This window comes from Myodes glareolus, chromosome 9 (assembly GCF_982192425.1).
Source record: "Myodes glareolus chromosome 9, mMyoGla1.1, whole genome shotgun sequence".
Taxonomy (NCBI): domain Eukaryota; kingdom Metazoa; phylum Chordata; class Mammalia; order Rodentia; family Cricetidae; genus Myodes; species Myodes glareolus.
In genome coordinates, this window is record NC_142034.1 from 25560242 (window position 1) to 25577557 (window position 17316).

Consider the following 17316-nt stretch of genomic DNA (forward strand, 5'->3'; position numbering starts at 1 on the left):
TCAATCTACTATCCTTCCAACATCTCATTCTAGGCACTTTTAAAAATCCATTTTTTCATCCGGGGCGGTTGTAGCGCATGCCTGTAAATCCCAGCACTTGGGAGGCAGAGGCAGGAGGATCTCGGTGAGTTCCAGGCTAACCTGGTCTACAAAGTGAGTTTCAGGGCAGTCAGTGCTACACAGAGGAAACCCTGCCTCAAAAAACAAAACAACCCATTTTCTCTGACTGGTTCTATTATGTCTGATGCTGAGGCAGAGGTGAGCTCAGCAAACTGCAGGAAAGCAAACTTTCCTGGAAACAAACCATGGGCCATCATCCTGTGTCAGAAACACCAATGAAGGATTCTCAGGGATGTCATCTCACTAAGCCTTATTTTCAAATGGCCAGAAGAGCATGGGACCACCTGAATTTGGAGTTAAGAGTTTGAAACACCCATGCGCATGCTGGGAATTGAACCTGGGTCCTCTGGAAAGGCAGAACCATTTCTGCAGCCCCTATTTATTTTTATTCAGGGTCTCATGTAGTCTTGATGATGACCTGGAACTTCTGATCATTCTGTGCCTCCCTCTCCAAGTGCTGAGATTACAGGCAAAGAGTACCACCCCCAGTTTATGCAGAGCTGGGGATCAAAGCCCCCTGGGCTCTGTTCACGCTAGTGCAATGGTTAGACTTGGCTGTCAACTTGGTCAATGAAACTCTCTGGATAGGTTTGTGAGGGTAATCTTGGACTGATTAACTGATGATGGGGGAACAGTTTCCCCCAGAGTGAAGAGACTTTTCAGTGGTAGCCAAGAGGGGAAAGCAGGTCTGATTTTGCCTGCCAGCCTTCACGTTCTGCTGGGTAGTATATCTACCAGGTGGCTGCTGCTGCCGCCATCTTCCACTAAAACCAGCTTCTTTGCCCTTCCAGCATGGACTGAAGATGAGTGGCCATGCAGGAATTCTCCAGGTTTTCGGCACCACACTGACACTGTTGAGGCACCCAGCCCTGTGGACTAAAAACTACCGGGGAATACTAAAGCACTAGACAAACTGTCTATCTAACTGACTGACCGGCACCCCCAGTTTCTCCCTCACTGATTTAAAGCCATACATACAGAGCAAAAGGTGAGGGTTACAGAATCTTAGAAGCCAGAGGAAATCAACTAGGTGAAGAGTATAGTGAGAGGAATGATGGGCCTACATTTCTTGTTGCAAAACAAAATTTCTAAGCCGGGTGGTAGTGGTGCACGCCTTTAATCCCAGCACTTGGCAGGCTGATCTCAGTGAGTTCAAGGCCAGCCTGGCCTACTAGAGCTAGTTCCAGGACAGGTACCAAAGCTATGGAGAAACCTTGTCTTGGGGAAAAACAAAACAAAACAAACAAACAAAAAAAGAAAAGCAATACTAAATTTCTGTAGCATAAAAAGACCAACTTTTGTCTCAATCCAAGTTATGGAGGCTTGGGACCAGCAAGGGGTATATGTGTACCTGTGTGTAGGTGTGTCCACATGTTTGTAAGGTGGAGATAGGGCAGCAGGGGTAATCCCAGCACTCAGGACTGAGGATGGCAGAAATACTGAAGACAGCGTGAGCTAAAGAGTGAATACAATGAATATTAGGCCAGCCACAGAAAGGGACCCCGTCTCAAAGAGGTAAAACAAACAAAAAAACCAAATAAATCCACCACCACCAAAAACAAACAAAAAACTCTGATAAATTCAAATAAAAACATTACAATAAAACTTATTTCCTGGTCAAGTGTGGTGACGTATACCTTTGATCTTAGCATTTAGAAGGCAAAAGCAGGTGGATCTGAGTTCAAGGCCAGCTTCGTCCAACCAAGTGAGTTCCAGGCCAGCCAGAGCTGCATGAGGTCAATTTTATTAAACAAAAAGCCACACCAAAACTATACTTGCATGCTAACCAAATTTTTTCTTAAAATCAAAGTAAGGTGAAGAAATCAGAACATATTCATATAAAGCTGTCAAAAAAAAAAACAAATTGAAAAATACAACAAAGAAATTACAGGTTAGCTGGCCAAGCCGGCCTGTGCTTTCCAGAAAAACACTAGATCCTCCTGGGTTTCCCAAATGTGGCTAGTGTAAGGGAATTTCTTCACATATTAAAACTAGGCAGTAAAATCTACAAGCCACTAATCCTGGGCCCATCTGCTCCTGAACCCGACTTGCAGCCCAGACGCCCAAGTGGGGAAGGGAAGGGACTGTCAATCAACTGCGTGCACCAGAATTTATTTATTTTTTGATACAAGATCTCAGACTGTAGCCCAGGCAGCCTCGGCCTTCGGGATACTGAGATTGTAGGTGTGTCGCCACGCCTAACCAGCGCACGTGTTCTTTATATCCTTCTGTACACATCTTTTCGATCTAAGTTTGAGCACCAATGGTTTATGGTAGCTGTTGCGTGGTCTAAGGTGGCGCCTCCGCGAAACTTTGTAACCGCAGAGGTCCGGACAGGGACTCCAAGGGCATTTAGGCGCGCCTGAACCCAGCTCCGACCTAGGCTTCCATCGGCTGTGTGACCTTGGACACACTCCACGCTCCCTCTGGGCTTCAGCTTCCAAATCCGCACGTTGGAAGGTAAACCACGTGGCCCTCATGGTCCTGCTCAGCCCAGCGCTGGGAGACAGCCGACCTCGCCATTACAGCAGCTTCCTGTGGGCGCGGCGCAGGACTTTAACGGTCCCCCTCCCCGCCCCCTCCGAGGCCCGCGAAACCCTTTTTCTACCCCAGGGAGTGACCGCGTTGCGCAGAGTCCGGTCCGAGCCGCTCGCGCGCAGCTCCGCCCCTTCTAGGAGGCGTCCCGTCGTGCCCCGCGCCGGACTCTTAAGAGCCCGGACGACTCCCGCCTTTACGCCCCGCGACCCCGAACTCCTGTCCCCACTTCGTCGGGCGCCCCGTCCTATCAACGTCCAGAGCCCCAGCCAATCGGACGCACTCCGAGCCTTCCTTTCCGCCCACCCTCCTCCCCGCGCACAGCCGGTGTGAGCCCGAAGGCCTTTACCAGGCCTGCCCAATCAGCAGGCGACTCTTACCTGCCCCACCCCAATGTCCCGCCCCTCGGCCTATGAGCGCTCCCCACTCCTCTGCCCGCCCAGCCAACCGGGCCTTGAAGCCCGCGGGCGAATAGGCGCGCGGCGGCCCTTCAACGCAAACATTCTAGCCAATTGGGGATTCCGCGCAGCCGCGGCAGCAGCCAATCGTCGTGCAGCGCGGTGCCGCCGCGGAGAGGTCCGGCAAGAATATCCCTCCGCTTCCCTCCCTCAATCTCTCTCCCTCCCAGCGATCCGCCTCTCACTTACTGCCGCCCTTCCTTCTTTCTCCCTCCGCCGCCTGAGCACCAGCCGCGCTCTGAGCTGCCCCCGGGGTCCCTCCCCCGCCGCCAGAGGAGCAGCTGCTGCCGCCTAGCACCTCAGGAGGGCGGAAGGAAGGAGAGTGGGGAGGAAGGGGAGACAGAGCGCCTGCCCAGAGGCAGCCGGTGAATGGGCTTGTGGTGACCCCCGCCCCCCACCCCACCCTCCCTTCCCACCCGACCCCCAACCCCCATCCCCAGTTGGAGCCGCCGCCCGAGAGGCCGGGCCGTCGTCTTTGGAGGAGTCCCCGCCGCCGTCATCTCCGCCATGGAGCTGATCACCATTCTCGAGAAGACCGTGTCTCCGGGTAGGACTCGGGGCCGGGGGTCGGGCTGAGGTGATTGCGGTGGGGGAGGGGGTGGCCCCTCTGACCCCGCTGCCTCTCCCCATTCCTCCCTCCCCCAGATCGGCTGGAGCTGGAAGCGGCGCAGAAGTTCCTGGAACGTGCGGCCGTAGAGAACCTGGTGCGTACTGCCCCGCCGCGTCCCCATCCTTGCGTGCGGGCCTTCCCGCCCTCCTGGAGGCCCAGGCCTCAGGAACCCACCCCGCCCCATCTCGTCCCCCTTCCCCCCCGCCCGGTCCAACCTAACCCCGCCATCGGGAAGCCGGTGGGTGTGTCCCGCCCCGGGCCCTGTGACTGGCCAATGGCGAGGCGCGCCGGGGTGACCGCTGGCCAATCGCCGCGCGGCCTGAGGGCGGCGGTGCAGCGGGAGGGAGAAAGAGGGAGGGAAGGGAAGTTAGGTTGCATGGCGCTGCGTGTTCAGCAAGGGTGGGGGTTGGGGAGCCGGGCCTAGGGGCCATGTGGAAGCTCTGCGCCCTACTGCCTGCATTCTACTGGCTGGAGCCGGCTTTTCCTTCTTGTCCCGTGGCTCTTGTGGCCGTCTGCACCTACTTCTCAGAGCCCTACCCTTTCCCAGCTCCCTTGGTCTGTGCTCATGGCCACGCCTGGCACCCGACCACCTCCGAACCCACTGCCACTATTTTTCCTCTTTCGCGCGGTGATCCCTTTCCTGAGCTACTCGTGCGTGTATCTTATGTTTGGACTTGGATCATTAGGGATTTCATCCTTAGGGACCTGTATCCTGACCAGAATCTAATGTTCGTTCCTGAGATTTGACCTTATCCTCTGAAGAAATCACAGAGGTGTAACCCCGTTTAAGAAGTACATTAAAAAAAAAAAAAGACTGACCTTTTGTAGGAAAATGGGAAATGATTTAAGTATTCTCTTTGCGATCCCTCTCCTTCTTGGGGGTGGGTAACAGAGGGAAGGGGAGCTGGTATTGAAAGTCTCTTAAAGTTAGTGATTAAAAAATCACCTAACAAATGTGGACCTTTGTGACAGTTTGGTTAAAATAGTAGCATCCTTAATGTGACAAGACCCATTTATACAAACCACTTTTCTTTTTGGTACTTAGGTAAGGGACTTTAACCTTTTATCTTTTAACTTACCCCCCTTCAAACATTTCTTGTTAGTGTAGACTGAGAATTCCCCTTGTGGTATATTTTGCTGATTTTCAAAAAGTCCTTTATCTTTCTCCTAATACTCTTCAGAGACAATATAAAATAATAAAACCTTGGAAATTGCCTCCTGTTTTTAAGAGCTTCCCCTCCCCCCACCCGTGTATGTGTGTTTGTGTGTGTTAAAAGTTTTAGAGTCACTTTTTCGTCTGTATCTTATAAAGTGAGTATTTGGAGGTTTCACTGTTAGTACAAAACACGAGAGGGCTTTTATATGTTTCGCTATTAAATAGAAAATACCTTTAATTGGCAACCTGTCTTGTTTTTATCTTCATTTTTTTACTGTTTCTGAATATTATTTATTACTTTTACTTAAATCCATCTTTCTGAACACTCAGAATCAGACTGCAGAGGACTAGGCCCTGACATCTGTTTGAGGCTTACATATATTTCTGATACAAAGGTCACTTGTACAGGAGGAGAAAACTGCCCTGAGCATTATTTTTGCTCTAGATTTTAATTTTTTAAAGTATACACCAATTTTCTCCCTCCCATGTCCTATCATTAAGCAAATTGGCAGTACTGGGCATTCTTACAGGTACATAGGGAAACTTGTACCTACGATAACTCACTATCAGGTTGTTGAATTTGCTTTAATTCTGGGGAGCTATTAGAAGATTTGTGTGCAATCTTGGTAGGAAGACACCATCTTTTTTTGTATAGTAAGTAATGTTTTTACAGGAATTACGCTAAAGCAGGGTCTTTTTACATTGCTTTGTTTGGGAATCTTGAGTGTTAAATCTAGATTTCCCAGTTCCCTGAAAGATTTTGATTTGATCTAAATTTCTGTGTGTGTTTCTCAGTAATTTAATGCTGTACAGGGACGTTGAGATTTCTGAGACTGACAAATTCATCTTTTCTTAACAGCCCACGTTCCTCGTGGAACTGTCCAGAGTGCTGGCAAATCCAGGAAACAGTCAAGTTGCCAGAGTTGCAGCTGGACTACAAATCAAGAACTCTTTGACATCGAAAGATCCAGATATCAAGGCGCAGTACCAGCAGAGGTGGCTTGCTATTGATGCTAATGCTCGACGGGAAGTCAAGAACTATGTGAGTAACTGTCGTGACGCCTGAGGAACGTCTTGGTCATTGCATGGCATAGGACCTTGACAGTGCTGTCTCTTTCTGCTTCATTTAAAACCTCTCACTGTGGCAAAGGTGTCTGCCAGTCGGTTGGGTTAGCTGACTAAGGTGACCTGCAGCAGTTTGGGATCTCGTTAGTGTTGAAGAAACACAGGTTTTGGTGCTGCAAATCAATGCCCCCTAAGAAATTTCACTAATACTGAAATTTCTAAATATCGCAATAGAGGCTTCTAGGATCTATAGAGCCTCAGGTGCTCTTAGCAGCACACAAGAGACAATATGTGTTTGGGGTCTCTGGAATGAAATTGGGAATTCTTTTCATAAAAGTCTCCTGTAGCTCAGGCTAGCATCAAATTCCAGGTCTTCCTGTCTTCACTTTGTGTGTCACCACATTGTACTCTGATTGATATGTGTGTATATAGTGTGTGTATAGAGAGAGAGCAACAGACAGACACGTGTTAAGTACCAGCTGACCTTAAATTTATAGTAAAAGGGGGAACTCTTACCTTTTTACTTTTATCCTGAATGCTGGGATACAGGTGTATTCCACCATGCTTGGGTTTTCAGAGATATTTTTCAATATCATCATTTTTATTTATGTGTCTTTATGTTTGGGTGCCTTTGGACAGTAGAAGAGGTTGTCTCATCCCCTGGAACTGAAGTTAGCTTCCTTTGTTAGCCATCAGGCAAGGGTGCTGGGAACTGAACTCTCAGGTCCTTTGACAGAGCAGGAAGTGTTATTGATTGCTGAGCACAATCAGATAGCTCTTGTTGAGCTTTGGTGGCTAGTTCCTATATAATGTCGGAGGGAGCATTAAGTGATGTTTGAGTCTTTCAAATGTAAAGAGTTGCAAATGGGATTATGGCGTTAATGGTGCATTTATTTATTTACTTACTTGTTTATTTTGGGTCTGGGTCTCAGTACACTAGGGTGACCCCAAACTCACAGTCTATCTGCCTATGCTTCCTGATTGCTTAGATCTAAGGTGTGTTCCAAAATATGAAAAACTTCCTTGAGATCTTGACACTGGTTGAGATGATGAATTTTAATGAAAATACAGTGTTCTTTGCTGTTTTGCATCATGGCATTTTTGTAAGTTTTGCTGCTGTTGTTGTCTTTGTTGTTGGGTTCGGGATCTAGCTAAAGCCTAGGATTCAAACCTTTTTGGCTTTTAATTAATAATGTTAATTAATGGCCTGCATTACCTAAAGGAAACTGGCTAAATTAAACAGCTATGCAGCCATAATTTGTTCTGGGCATTTAAGATGAATATAAGAGAAATTTTTGTATACTTATATAGGTTGAGATTATGGGCATCATAATTGCTGGATTTAGATGCCAGCTTTAGCAGATTAATATCCTTTGAGTCTGATGCTTCCCCAGTAGTGACCCTCATTCCTTCTCCAGTCACACTTTCTAGTACCTGTTACTTGACTCATGCGGTAGGAAAGTAACTTATTTTGACTCTCCCTTGGAGTATATAATGATGTTTCTGTCCAAATTATTTGTTCTTAGAAATAACATTTTTCCAAAGTGCTGTATTTCGGCAGGGTCTCACTGTGTAGCCTTAGCTGGCCTCAGACTTACAAGGTAGACGAGACATGCCTCAAACCCACAGGTGCCTATGAAGGACAAAGGTGTTGGATCCCACTGAAATTATAGGTCCTGGTGAGCTGCTCAATGTAGGAGCCAAACTTGAATCCTCTGTAAGTGATGTGTGCACTCTTAATGGCTGAGCCATCTTTCCAGCCATGTATGGAAAGTAAGAGAAAGAGAAACCCTCTTTCTCTTAGCTGTTGGACATAAATGAAATATTTTTTTAAAAAGATTTATTTATTGATTTTATGCATGAGTACTCTATCGGCATGCCTAACTTTATGCCAGATGGACCATCAGATCCCACTAGAGATGGTTGGGAGCCACCATGTGGTTGCTGGGAATTAATTAAACTCAGGACCTCTGGAAGAACAGGTGATACTCTTAACTGCTGAGCCATCTCTCCAGCCCCCATAATGAAATTTATTTTATGATTGAAAAATCTCTCTTTTTTTAGTTTTTAATTTTGAGACTGTTACTCTGAAACAGTTTTGGAACTACCTCTATAGACCAGGCTGGCCTCGAACTTACAGAGATCCTCCTGCCTCCGCCTCCCAAGTGCTGGAATTAAAGGTGTGCGCTTTTGGAATTGGGACTGTCACACTGTGTTCCCAGACTGGCTTCTGCCACATACATGGTAGTCCTCTTACCTTACCTTCCTCTCCCTGATGCTGGGCGTCTGCACTTGGGGCTGGGACTTCAGTCAGATTGAATTATTCCCATTCTGTCCTGATAGTTTACCTCATTTTTATTTTTTTCATTTTGTTTTGTGATTTTTAAGAAAGGATCTCTTTGTGTACCCCAGGCTGGCCTTGTACTCATATTCTTCTGCCTCAGCCATCTAAGTGCTAAGATTTTTAGTGTGAATTGGGCTGTCCGCCACTTTATATCTTTGACGTACAGTTTTTATTGACATTAATTCCAACTCAACTGTTCCTAGAGAGCAAAACTTTCATTTAAGATCAGAATTACTTGTTATTGGATGGAGGCTGACAAAGATAATATGCCATGTAAGAGAAATAGAGTTCATACTATCTAATAGCTACGCAGCAGGGCACTAAATGACCTGACCCAGTGAGCAGAGCTGGCCTGAATATCTGGCAGCTTTTCTTTGTCCTGTTCATGCCAGGAACAGTTAACTGTTTGCCTTTTAGTGGTCTGATGGTTCTTACTGAGTTCATGGTCTGAATTAGGTGATCAGGTAATAATGGTTAACTGTGGACAAATTGTGGCTTTATTCTTAATCTGAGCCTGTGCCATTACCCTGTATAATGCTGTGTGGCTGCCATTTCCGAAGAGACATGATTAGTGACAAGTGGATCTCCATTTGGCATCACCAACTACTTCTTGGTGATTGCTAAGAACAGTATTTTGTTTCTTAGGCGTACAGAACTCTTAGAACTCTGAGTGTGCAAGTTATGTAATAGTTGAATTTTAGATTTCAGTGACATTTAAAGGATGGTGTCACTCAACCCTAAGCCTTTTTGTATAAGTCAGTACTGGGTTGTCAGTGACCAGAAAGGAGGTTTGGCTTGTTCATGTCATTGGTGAGAAAAGCACTTTCTTGAGTCTTCAGATTAGGTTAGTGTACTGGGAATCAGATTCCCCTGGTGCTCCACAGCTGCACATTCCATGACCCCACCTTCCTGTCAGTGAAATACTCTTCACTACCAAGTGCCCAGAAAATGCATTTTGCCCTCATTGCACCTGCCTTACTTATCTGTGCTGCTTTTCACTCTTGAGTTTCAGACAGGTGTTTTTGAAGTGAGACGTGAGATCAGAAGTTCATTTGGCTGGAGACTAGTTTTGATAGTCTTTTTGTGGGGCAAGGTGAACAAAAATCAGGCACATGATGGTATGTAAAATATGCTCAAAGAATGTTACAAATTGATATTCTGTTGTGTGTCTCCCCCTCCCTCCAGGTTTTACAGACTTTGGGCACAGAAACTTATCGGCCTAGTTCTGCTTCGCAATGTGTAGCTGGTATTGCTTGTGCAGAGATCCCAGTAAACCAATGGCCAGAACTCATTCCTCAGCTGGTAGCCAATGTTACAAACCCCAACAGCACAGAGCACATGAAAGAGTCCACATTGGAAGCTATTGGTTACATCTGCCAAGATATAGTAAGTATTTGCCTACTGCTTCTAACTTATATACTTTGAATCTTTTACCTGTTACTGGAGTGGTACTGGGAATCTATCAGATGGAAATACCAACCTGCTGTAGTGCTTATGGGAATACTTACTTTGGACCTGTATTCTCAAATTACTAGTTATGCTCTGAAATAAGAAACTTGAGGGTCATGAACTCTGAATGGAACTATTGGGTTATAGCCTTGCATTCATGAGACCCTTAGGTATAATCTCCAGTGCAAAAATAAAAAGAACAAATGTAGAGTGGAAATCCATATGAAATACTTTGTTGTTTTGAGACATCTCTTATAGTTCAGGCTGACCTTGAACTCCCTGCTGGCTCAGGGTTCTGATACTGTGACTGTTGCAGTGCCTTTTTAATTACTGCCTGGAAGCCAGTTTCCTCACTCGCTGTGGTTGGTTCAGTCACTATAGCCACAGAAGTCTTAGATGGAGCCCTTCCTGGACTGTTGCTGATGAGGTTTACTCCTCTTGATATCTGTTCAGCATTGGCTTATTACATGGCCCATACGTAACATTTGACCTGAATTTAGACATCTTTAGATGTTTTACCCAAGTCCTTGACTGTACTAAAGCTTTATTTTGTTTGTCACAGGCAGGAAAAGCCACAAGACTGCTGTCATCTCTGTGTATACAGAAAGGGGAAAAGCCAATGCTTCCTGTGTCCAGAGACATGTTAAGAAGTCAGGGATGATGGGTTCGGTTTGTTTCAGTTTAGTTTTGTGCCATTCTGGAGTATTTTGTGTGTAATTTGCAGAACTGTCCCAGATGAAAATGTGTCAAAAAGAAAGGGTCAAAGTCATGGAACTCCCTTAGGTAGATTTTTATAGTTAAAAAGATTGGTGATCAGCCACCAGCGTGTTGTTATGACCATTGTATTTCTCTGTCTGTTTTAGGACCCAGAGCAGCTACAAGATAAATCCAATGAGATTCTGACTGCCATAATACAAGGGATGAGGAAAGAGGAGCCTAGTAACAATGTGAAGTTAGCTGCTACTAATGCACTCCTGAACTCCCTGGAGTTCACCAAAGCAAACTTTGACAAAGAGGTATGTTTCTCCGACACATGATAGAGACACATGTCAGAGGGTGAGGAATGGAGTGTTGGTTTATTTTTAAGATTAGAAAGTCCTACCTTGCTTAGAAGCATTCATCTCCAGTCTTATTAGTTTCTCCAGTTTCTTATTAGTATCTCCATGAAATCTACGAGTTGATGAGACCAGAGATTCATTATGGTGACCATTTTTCAGTGTGAGGTCAGTTACTCAGTCGCTGTAGAAGCGTTCTTTTTTTTTTTTAATATTTATTTATTTATTATGTATACAATATTCTGTCTGTGTGTATGCCTGCAGGCCAGAAGAGGGCACCAGACCCCATTACAGATGGTTCTGAGCCACCATGTGGTTGCTGGGAATTGAACTCAGGACCTTTGGAAGAGCAGGCAATGCTCTTAACCTCTGAGCCATCTCTCCAGCCCCCTGTAGAAGCGTTCTTAACAGTGTTTCATCTGGCAGAACTAACTGTATATCTACCTGCCTAGTGATTAAGCATGAATGGAATCGACTGCATTTGCCCATGTGGGAGTGGCACACAGTGAATCAGGCAGAGGACAACTTCAGAATCTGTTTTCTCCTTTCACCTTTACATGGATGCTTTTCAGGGGGTTGAACTCTATAGTCAGCAGACTTGTGTTCTCACCGTCCTAGACATACATACCTTTTTGTAGCTAGGGTTTGCTTGTTTGACTCTTTGTTTTTTAAACTTAGCATAGTATCCTCAAGACTCATTCATGCATGACAATTTTCCTTTTTAAGTCTGGGTAAGATTTCCTTCGTGTGAATGTTCTGCATTTTGCATACCAAGCCATCATTTTGGGCTGCTTCCACCTTTTGGGTACTGTGAACAGTGCTGTTGTGAACATGTGTGTGTGGATGTTTTTGAGAGCTGATTTCAGTTCTTTTTAGCTTATAGTCAGAAGTGGAATTACTAACCATATGTTCTGAAACTCTTTTGGGGTTTTTATTTGTTGACACCTTGGCTCAGTCCCCCCCCATTTCTTGGCCTTTGAGTAGAGTAAGATCTGGAATGCCACAGCAAACTAATTTGTGTGTGGGTGGTTTATTATTTATTTATTTGAGACAAGATTTCACTGTGTAGGCCTTACTGTCCTAGAACTCAGAGCCACCTTTCTCCCTAGTGCCGGGGTTAAAGGTGTGAAGAACAGACTAATTTTAATTGGTTCAGAAGTGGGGTTTCCTTTTAGATCACAGGTGACTTAGGAAGAATAACAGTGAAGTTCACACTTTTGTTCTTTCTTTACTACATTTGATGTGAATTTGTCAATTCACAGAAAACAAATTTTGTCTACAAAATCAAATGTTCTGAATATTCTTAAATTTTTTTATTTTGGGGAACAGGGTCTCGCTATGTTGCCTAGGTTACCTATAACTCATTATAGTGCATGCTAACTTCAGACTCAGAGATCCCCTTGCCCTCTGCCTATATGCATGTAATACTATGTCCTCCTAATCTTAAAATTTACCTATGAAGAAAGTGGTTTTCTACATTGAGTTCTCTCTCTTTTGCGTGTGCGTGCTGTATCTCTGTCTCTCTGTCTCTCTCCACTAGCTATTGTTTAAACCTTGTGACCTACATCTTTCTGTCTGCCTTTCTCTGATACCGTGTTTAGGGAGATCACCTTGGGAATTAAAAGATTAAAGACCTCCTTAGAGGGAAGGATCATGCTGAAGACACCAGAGGAAAACTGCTTATAGCCCTTACTGCTTCAGGGGAGAGTGCTAGTTGTACCAGAGATGTTGTAGGGCCTTTACAAAGATTTTCTTTGTAAAGTCTTGAAGCCTTCCTGCATGCATTTAATGCATTCCTAATGCTCTTTAACCTTCTGCAGTCCGAGCGGCACTTTATCATGCAAGTGGTCTGTGAAGCCACACAGTGTCCAGACACAAGGGTAAGTTTGTCGCTTTATGAAAATTGTCTTTCCCTGTATTCCTAGGAACTGCGGGCTCTATCATTCAGTTTGAAATTTAGAGAATCAATGAATTAAAACAAGGTTTGACTAATCTTAGTAATGAAAGTTTTTCTACAGTGGAGACTATTACTATCTTAAAGATTGAGAAGGATTTTTTTTTGTTTGTTTGTTTTGGTTTGGTTTTGCTTTTCAAGATAGTGTTTCTCTGTTTAACAGTCCTGACTAACCAGGAACTCACTCTGGACCATGCTGGCCTTGAACTCACTAAGATCCACCTGCCTCTTTCTCGTGCACCAGTGAGAAGGAGGTTTTGATCACCTTTGCTGATACAGTGCCATGAGTCGTCCCCGTGACTATTTTCATTGTAGATATTGTAATGGCATTGCTGATTCTGTAATTTAATCCCCTGACCTTAGTGAAAGGAGCATCTTCAGTCTAGGTAGCACTAGTAAGGTTAACCCTGCTGTGACTTTTCCAGGCATTGTTTAAAAAAAAAAAAACCGTGTGGGACACAGGATGAGAAGAGGTAGTGAGCAGAAGAGGGAGGGAACAGATTGATTGGGACCAAATGACAATGTTGCTTAGGTTCTCTTAGTTCATTAAGTGTGCTTGTACAGGCTACTAGTTACTTAGTAACTGTTTAATCTGTCCCTAAAAGGTACGAGTGGCTGCTTTACAGAATCTAGTGAAGATAATGTCATTGTATTACCAGTACATGGAGACATATATGGGTCCTGCCCTTTTTGCAGTAAGTATTTTATGTAATTTGAACTTGTAACTAGTTGCAGGGTTCATTTTTAATTGCTATTTTGTAATTCTGTGGGTTTTTTAAAACTTAGTATTATGAAGTCAAGAAAATTTCTTGAGTATGGGTGTTAGGGCTTGTTATTTTTGTGAGACATTTGTTTCACACTGTAATTCCAGTTGGTCTGTAATTCACTATGTAGTTCAGGATGGCCACAAACTGAGCAATCCGTAAAGAGCTGGGATCACAGCTGTGAGCCTTGCCATAAATGATAAATTTACCAGTGGTGTAAGAAAATGTGTACTATTTTTGGTTGTTAAAAGTTTATCTTGAAAGTCTTTTCTTTTTGTTCCTGTTTATTTCAGATTAACTTCATAATTTTATTTCTATATCTATTTATTTTAAATCTTGAATGTCTAGTTAAAAGGATTTTTAGCTTGAATACTTACTTGTGATCTCAGGTATATTTTTTAATTCTTTATTTTTTTTTCTTTAAGATCACAATTGAAGCAATGAAAAGTGACATTGATGAGGTTGCCCTACAAGGAATAGAATTTTGGTCCAACGTCTGTGATGAGGAAATGGATTTGGCCATTGAGGCTTCAGAGGTGAGCCTGGGGTGAGCCTCTTTGAGAAGAGCTGCTGTTCTGCCGAGATCTTACACATTTTGTTTGTGGGTATCATTCTTCTGGAAGCCTTCCATTCTGACAGGATAATGTTTTTTTCTGCTGTTCAGATTGCCTGAGTACTGAGACAAACAGCTCATGTTTTTACTAGTTTCAGGTACTCATGCTGATAATTCTTCTGTGAACACAAGGGGGCAGCAGGTTGTCAGCCTATTGAGGTGTCTGCTGAAGTGAAGTGTTTTCCTTTTTGAAATCTTAATGCACGCCTAAGATGCATACTTGATAACTTACCAGCTCTGAAGAAGGAGTCCGATATGGGGAAAGGCTATCTTTATAGACTTGGGATCTTGACACTAAGCTCTGCTTCCGTACTGCCAGTGTGTCCCAGCACAGCCGTCCCCATGCCCTGATTTTATGGAACTTGTTATTTTATTTATTTATTTTTTTTAATGTGCATTGCTATGTATGTAGAGACTAGAGAACAATCTCAGGTACTATTTACCTTGTGTTTGGGGGTTTTGTTTGGTGTCTTGAGGTAAATTATTTCATGCGACTTGGACCAGAATTTACTTATCTCTACACTGTAGTTCTGTGATTATAAGTTTGCAAGTTATACTTTGTTGGGATTTTTGTTGTTTTGTTTTTGTTTTCAGAACGGGATCTTGCTATCTAGTAGTTCTTTCTGTCCTGGAACTCATAGATATCCCCTTGTCTTTGCCTCCCAAACCCTATAATTAAAGCATGCACCACTAGACTCAGCAGCACACCCAGGTTTTTGGTTTTGTTTCATTTTGTTTTTAATGTGGGTTCTGGAGCTGGAACTCTCTAACCCTAAGTCAAACATTTTACCAACTGAGTTAATCTTCCCACCCCTAGATATCAGATTATTAATGTGAATTAAATTTTTTTAATATATTAATTAATGACCCTGACCTCTTTCTGTGTTTCTTTGTATAGCCTTGGCTGTGACCCTTATCTTCTAATCCTCTCTTCCCCATCTCTAAGTGCTGGGATTCTAGTCCATATCACTGCAATGCCTGATTTATGCAGTGTTCAGGATTAAGCTAGGGGCTTTGCGCATCCTAGATAAACACTAGCACCTGAGCTTCATAGCCAGTTCAAGAATATAATTCTAAAGGCTGACTTGGTCTTTAATAAACATGTATATAATACATAGATAAATGCATAGATACGCTACGTAAATCTCACTGAGGTTGATAAAAGTGTAAGCAGCGTCTCCAGATGTCACAATTAATGTTGCCATTAGCCTTATATGTTTCAATTCTCACTGTTCCTGTAGTGTTCATTGCAGCCAGCTTACTTTGTGTTTCTTGTTAGGCAGCAGAACAAGGACGGCCCCCCGAGCATACCAGCAAGTTTTATGCCAAGGGAGCACTACAGTACCTGGTCCCCATCCTCACACAGACACTTACTAAACAGGTGAGACTCTTGACAGGATGAGTGAGAAACCTTATTTAAGGTGGGTTGGTTCCATGTGGAATGGTTTCCATGGAGGACATTGGCAGCCATCTGATGTTCTGTTGAAGATGACTCAGGGACTGAGGCAGAGTTGTCTGTGAAAAGAGTATTTGTGAAGAGAGTGTGCCTGAGCATCCTCTATGCCTTGGTTATGAACAAACCACACACGCTCTGCCTTCCTGAGTGCTAAAGTGATAATGAGACATAGTTCAGTAGTAGTAGGAGCATGCCTGGCATATATAAGACCTGCTCCCCTCTGCCTCAGAGAAGAGAAGGAAACTGCAGGTGTAGAGGTTGGGTCAGGGTTAGCAGACATGTGTTAACCTGTCTGCTTTATATATTGACAGCCAGTCCCAGGTCTTTGTAAGCAGTCTACCAACTGAGCTATATTTCCAACTCCTGGTGTTTTGAGACACAGGATCTTTGTACACCTGGTTAGTCTCAAACTCATGATAGTCTTCCTTCTTCAGCCCTCAAGTGTTAATGTCATCGGTGTACCCCACCAGGCTGGCCAGTTAATCCTTCTTGTATGTAACTGGAGTGTCTTCATCTGATTGCTTCTTAGGTTGACATAAGCTATGTTGTCAAGCTTAGAGAAATATTAAAAAAAATAAACATTTCATTTTATTTGATCCATGACCATGATCATATTCTTATGTTGCTTATGCTGCTTGGAAGTATGTAGAGAGCCTGTTTGAGTGACTTCATGGAACAAGAAAGCTTACCTGATGTCACATTCTTTCACCAGGATGAAAACGATGACGACGATGACTGGAACCCTTGTAAAGCAGCTGGGGTGTGCCTCATGCTTCTGTCTACCTGCTGTGAAGATGACATTGTGCCGCATGTCCTTCCCTTCATTAAAGAACATATCAAGAACCCTGACTGGCGATACCGGGATGCAGCAGTAATGGCTTTTGGCAGTATCTTGGAAGGACCGGAACCTAATCAGCTCAAACCATTAGTTATACAGGTAAGGAAGGCTTAGGGAAATTTCAGACTGGAAAATGGAATGGTGTAAGTGTATATCTGTGTGCATTTGCATGAATGTTAATCTAAACTGTATGTAATCACCCTCAAAGGCTATTTCCAAATAATTGATTGGTAGATAGTACAGACTTAAAACCTACATTCTTGTGGAGACTAATGGGTCAGGAGGCCAAGGCCATCGGCCTTAGCTAGATAGTAATGAAACCAGCCTGTGCTGTCTCACCATCGTCACCTGTCTTATTAAGAGTAAACTATGTTTAACTTAAAATTAAGTCGTGACCCAGAAACTTAAAATGAAGACCAAGAAACGGGTCGATTTTAATATGTTCTTATCCAATAATACTCTTACCTCAAGACATTGCAACTTTGTTTTATGTGCTCTTTGGACAACAGGTTAGAGTTATCACTATGAAGATTGCCTTACAACTTTTTAATATGCTTTAAAATTTTTCTGTTGATCTTGGACTTTTGGGACAGTCTCAACCCATATCCCAGGGTTAGCCTTGAACTGGTGACTACTGGCTTGTGAGTGCTGGAGTTACAAGCATAAGCCTCTAGACACAGCTAGCTCCAACTCCAGCTCTCATAGCATCTTCATATTTCACTCAGCCTTCCAAGTAAATGAGAATGATTAACTATGTGGTTGAGGCTGGCTCTTTGCTGCAGATCTTCCTGCCTCTGCTACCCAAATGTTGGGGCTTACAGGACCATTCCCATAGTCTTTGTGATAGTATTATTATTATTCTAGTCTTTGAGCAAAATTGACAGTTATGTAATGATATT

The 17316-nt window shown here is 43.8% G+C and overlaps 1 protein-coding gene across 1 annotated transcript in view; it reads left to right on the forward strand.

The window, feature by feature from the left end:
• The first annotated feature begins 3286 nt into the window (after positions 1-3286).
• Positions 3287-17316, forward strand: part of Kpnb1 (karyopherin subunit beta 1) — a 28228-nt gene continuing 14198 nt past the window's right edge. Inside the window, exons 1-10 of the mRNA XM_048450889.3 lie at positions 3287-3660; positions 3759-3817; positions 5739-5921; positions 9474-9674; positions 10601-10753; positions 12613-12672; positions 13352-13441; positions 13936-14046; positions 15403-15504; positions 16292-16516. Of these exons, the coding sequence (XP_048306846.1) occupies positions 3621-3660; positions 3759-3817; positions 5739-5921; positions 9474-9674; positions 10601-10753; positions 12613-12672; positions 13352-13441; positions 13936-14046; positions 15403-15504; positions 16292-16516 (1224 nt within the window). The 5' untranslated portion in view covers positions 3287-3620. The remainder of the gene's footprint in view (positions 3661-3758; positions 3818-5738; positions 5922-9473; positions 9675-10600; positions 10754-12612; positions 12673-13351; positions 13442-13935; positions 14047-15402; positions 15505-16291; positions 16517-17316) is intronic.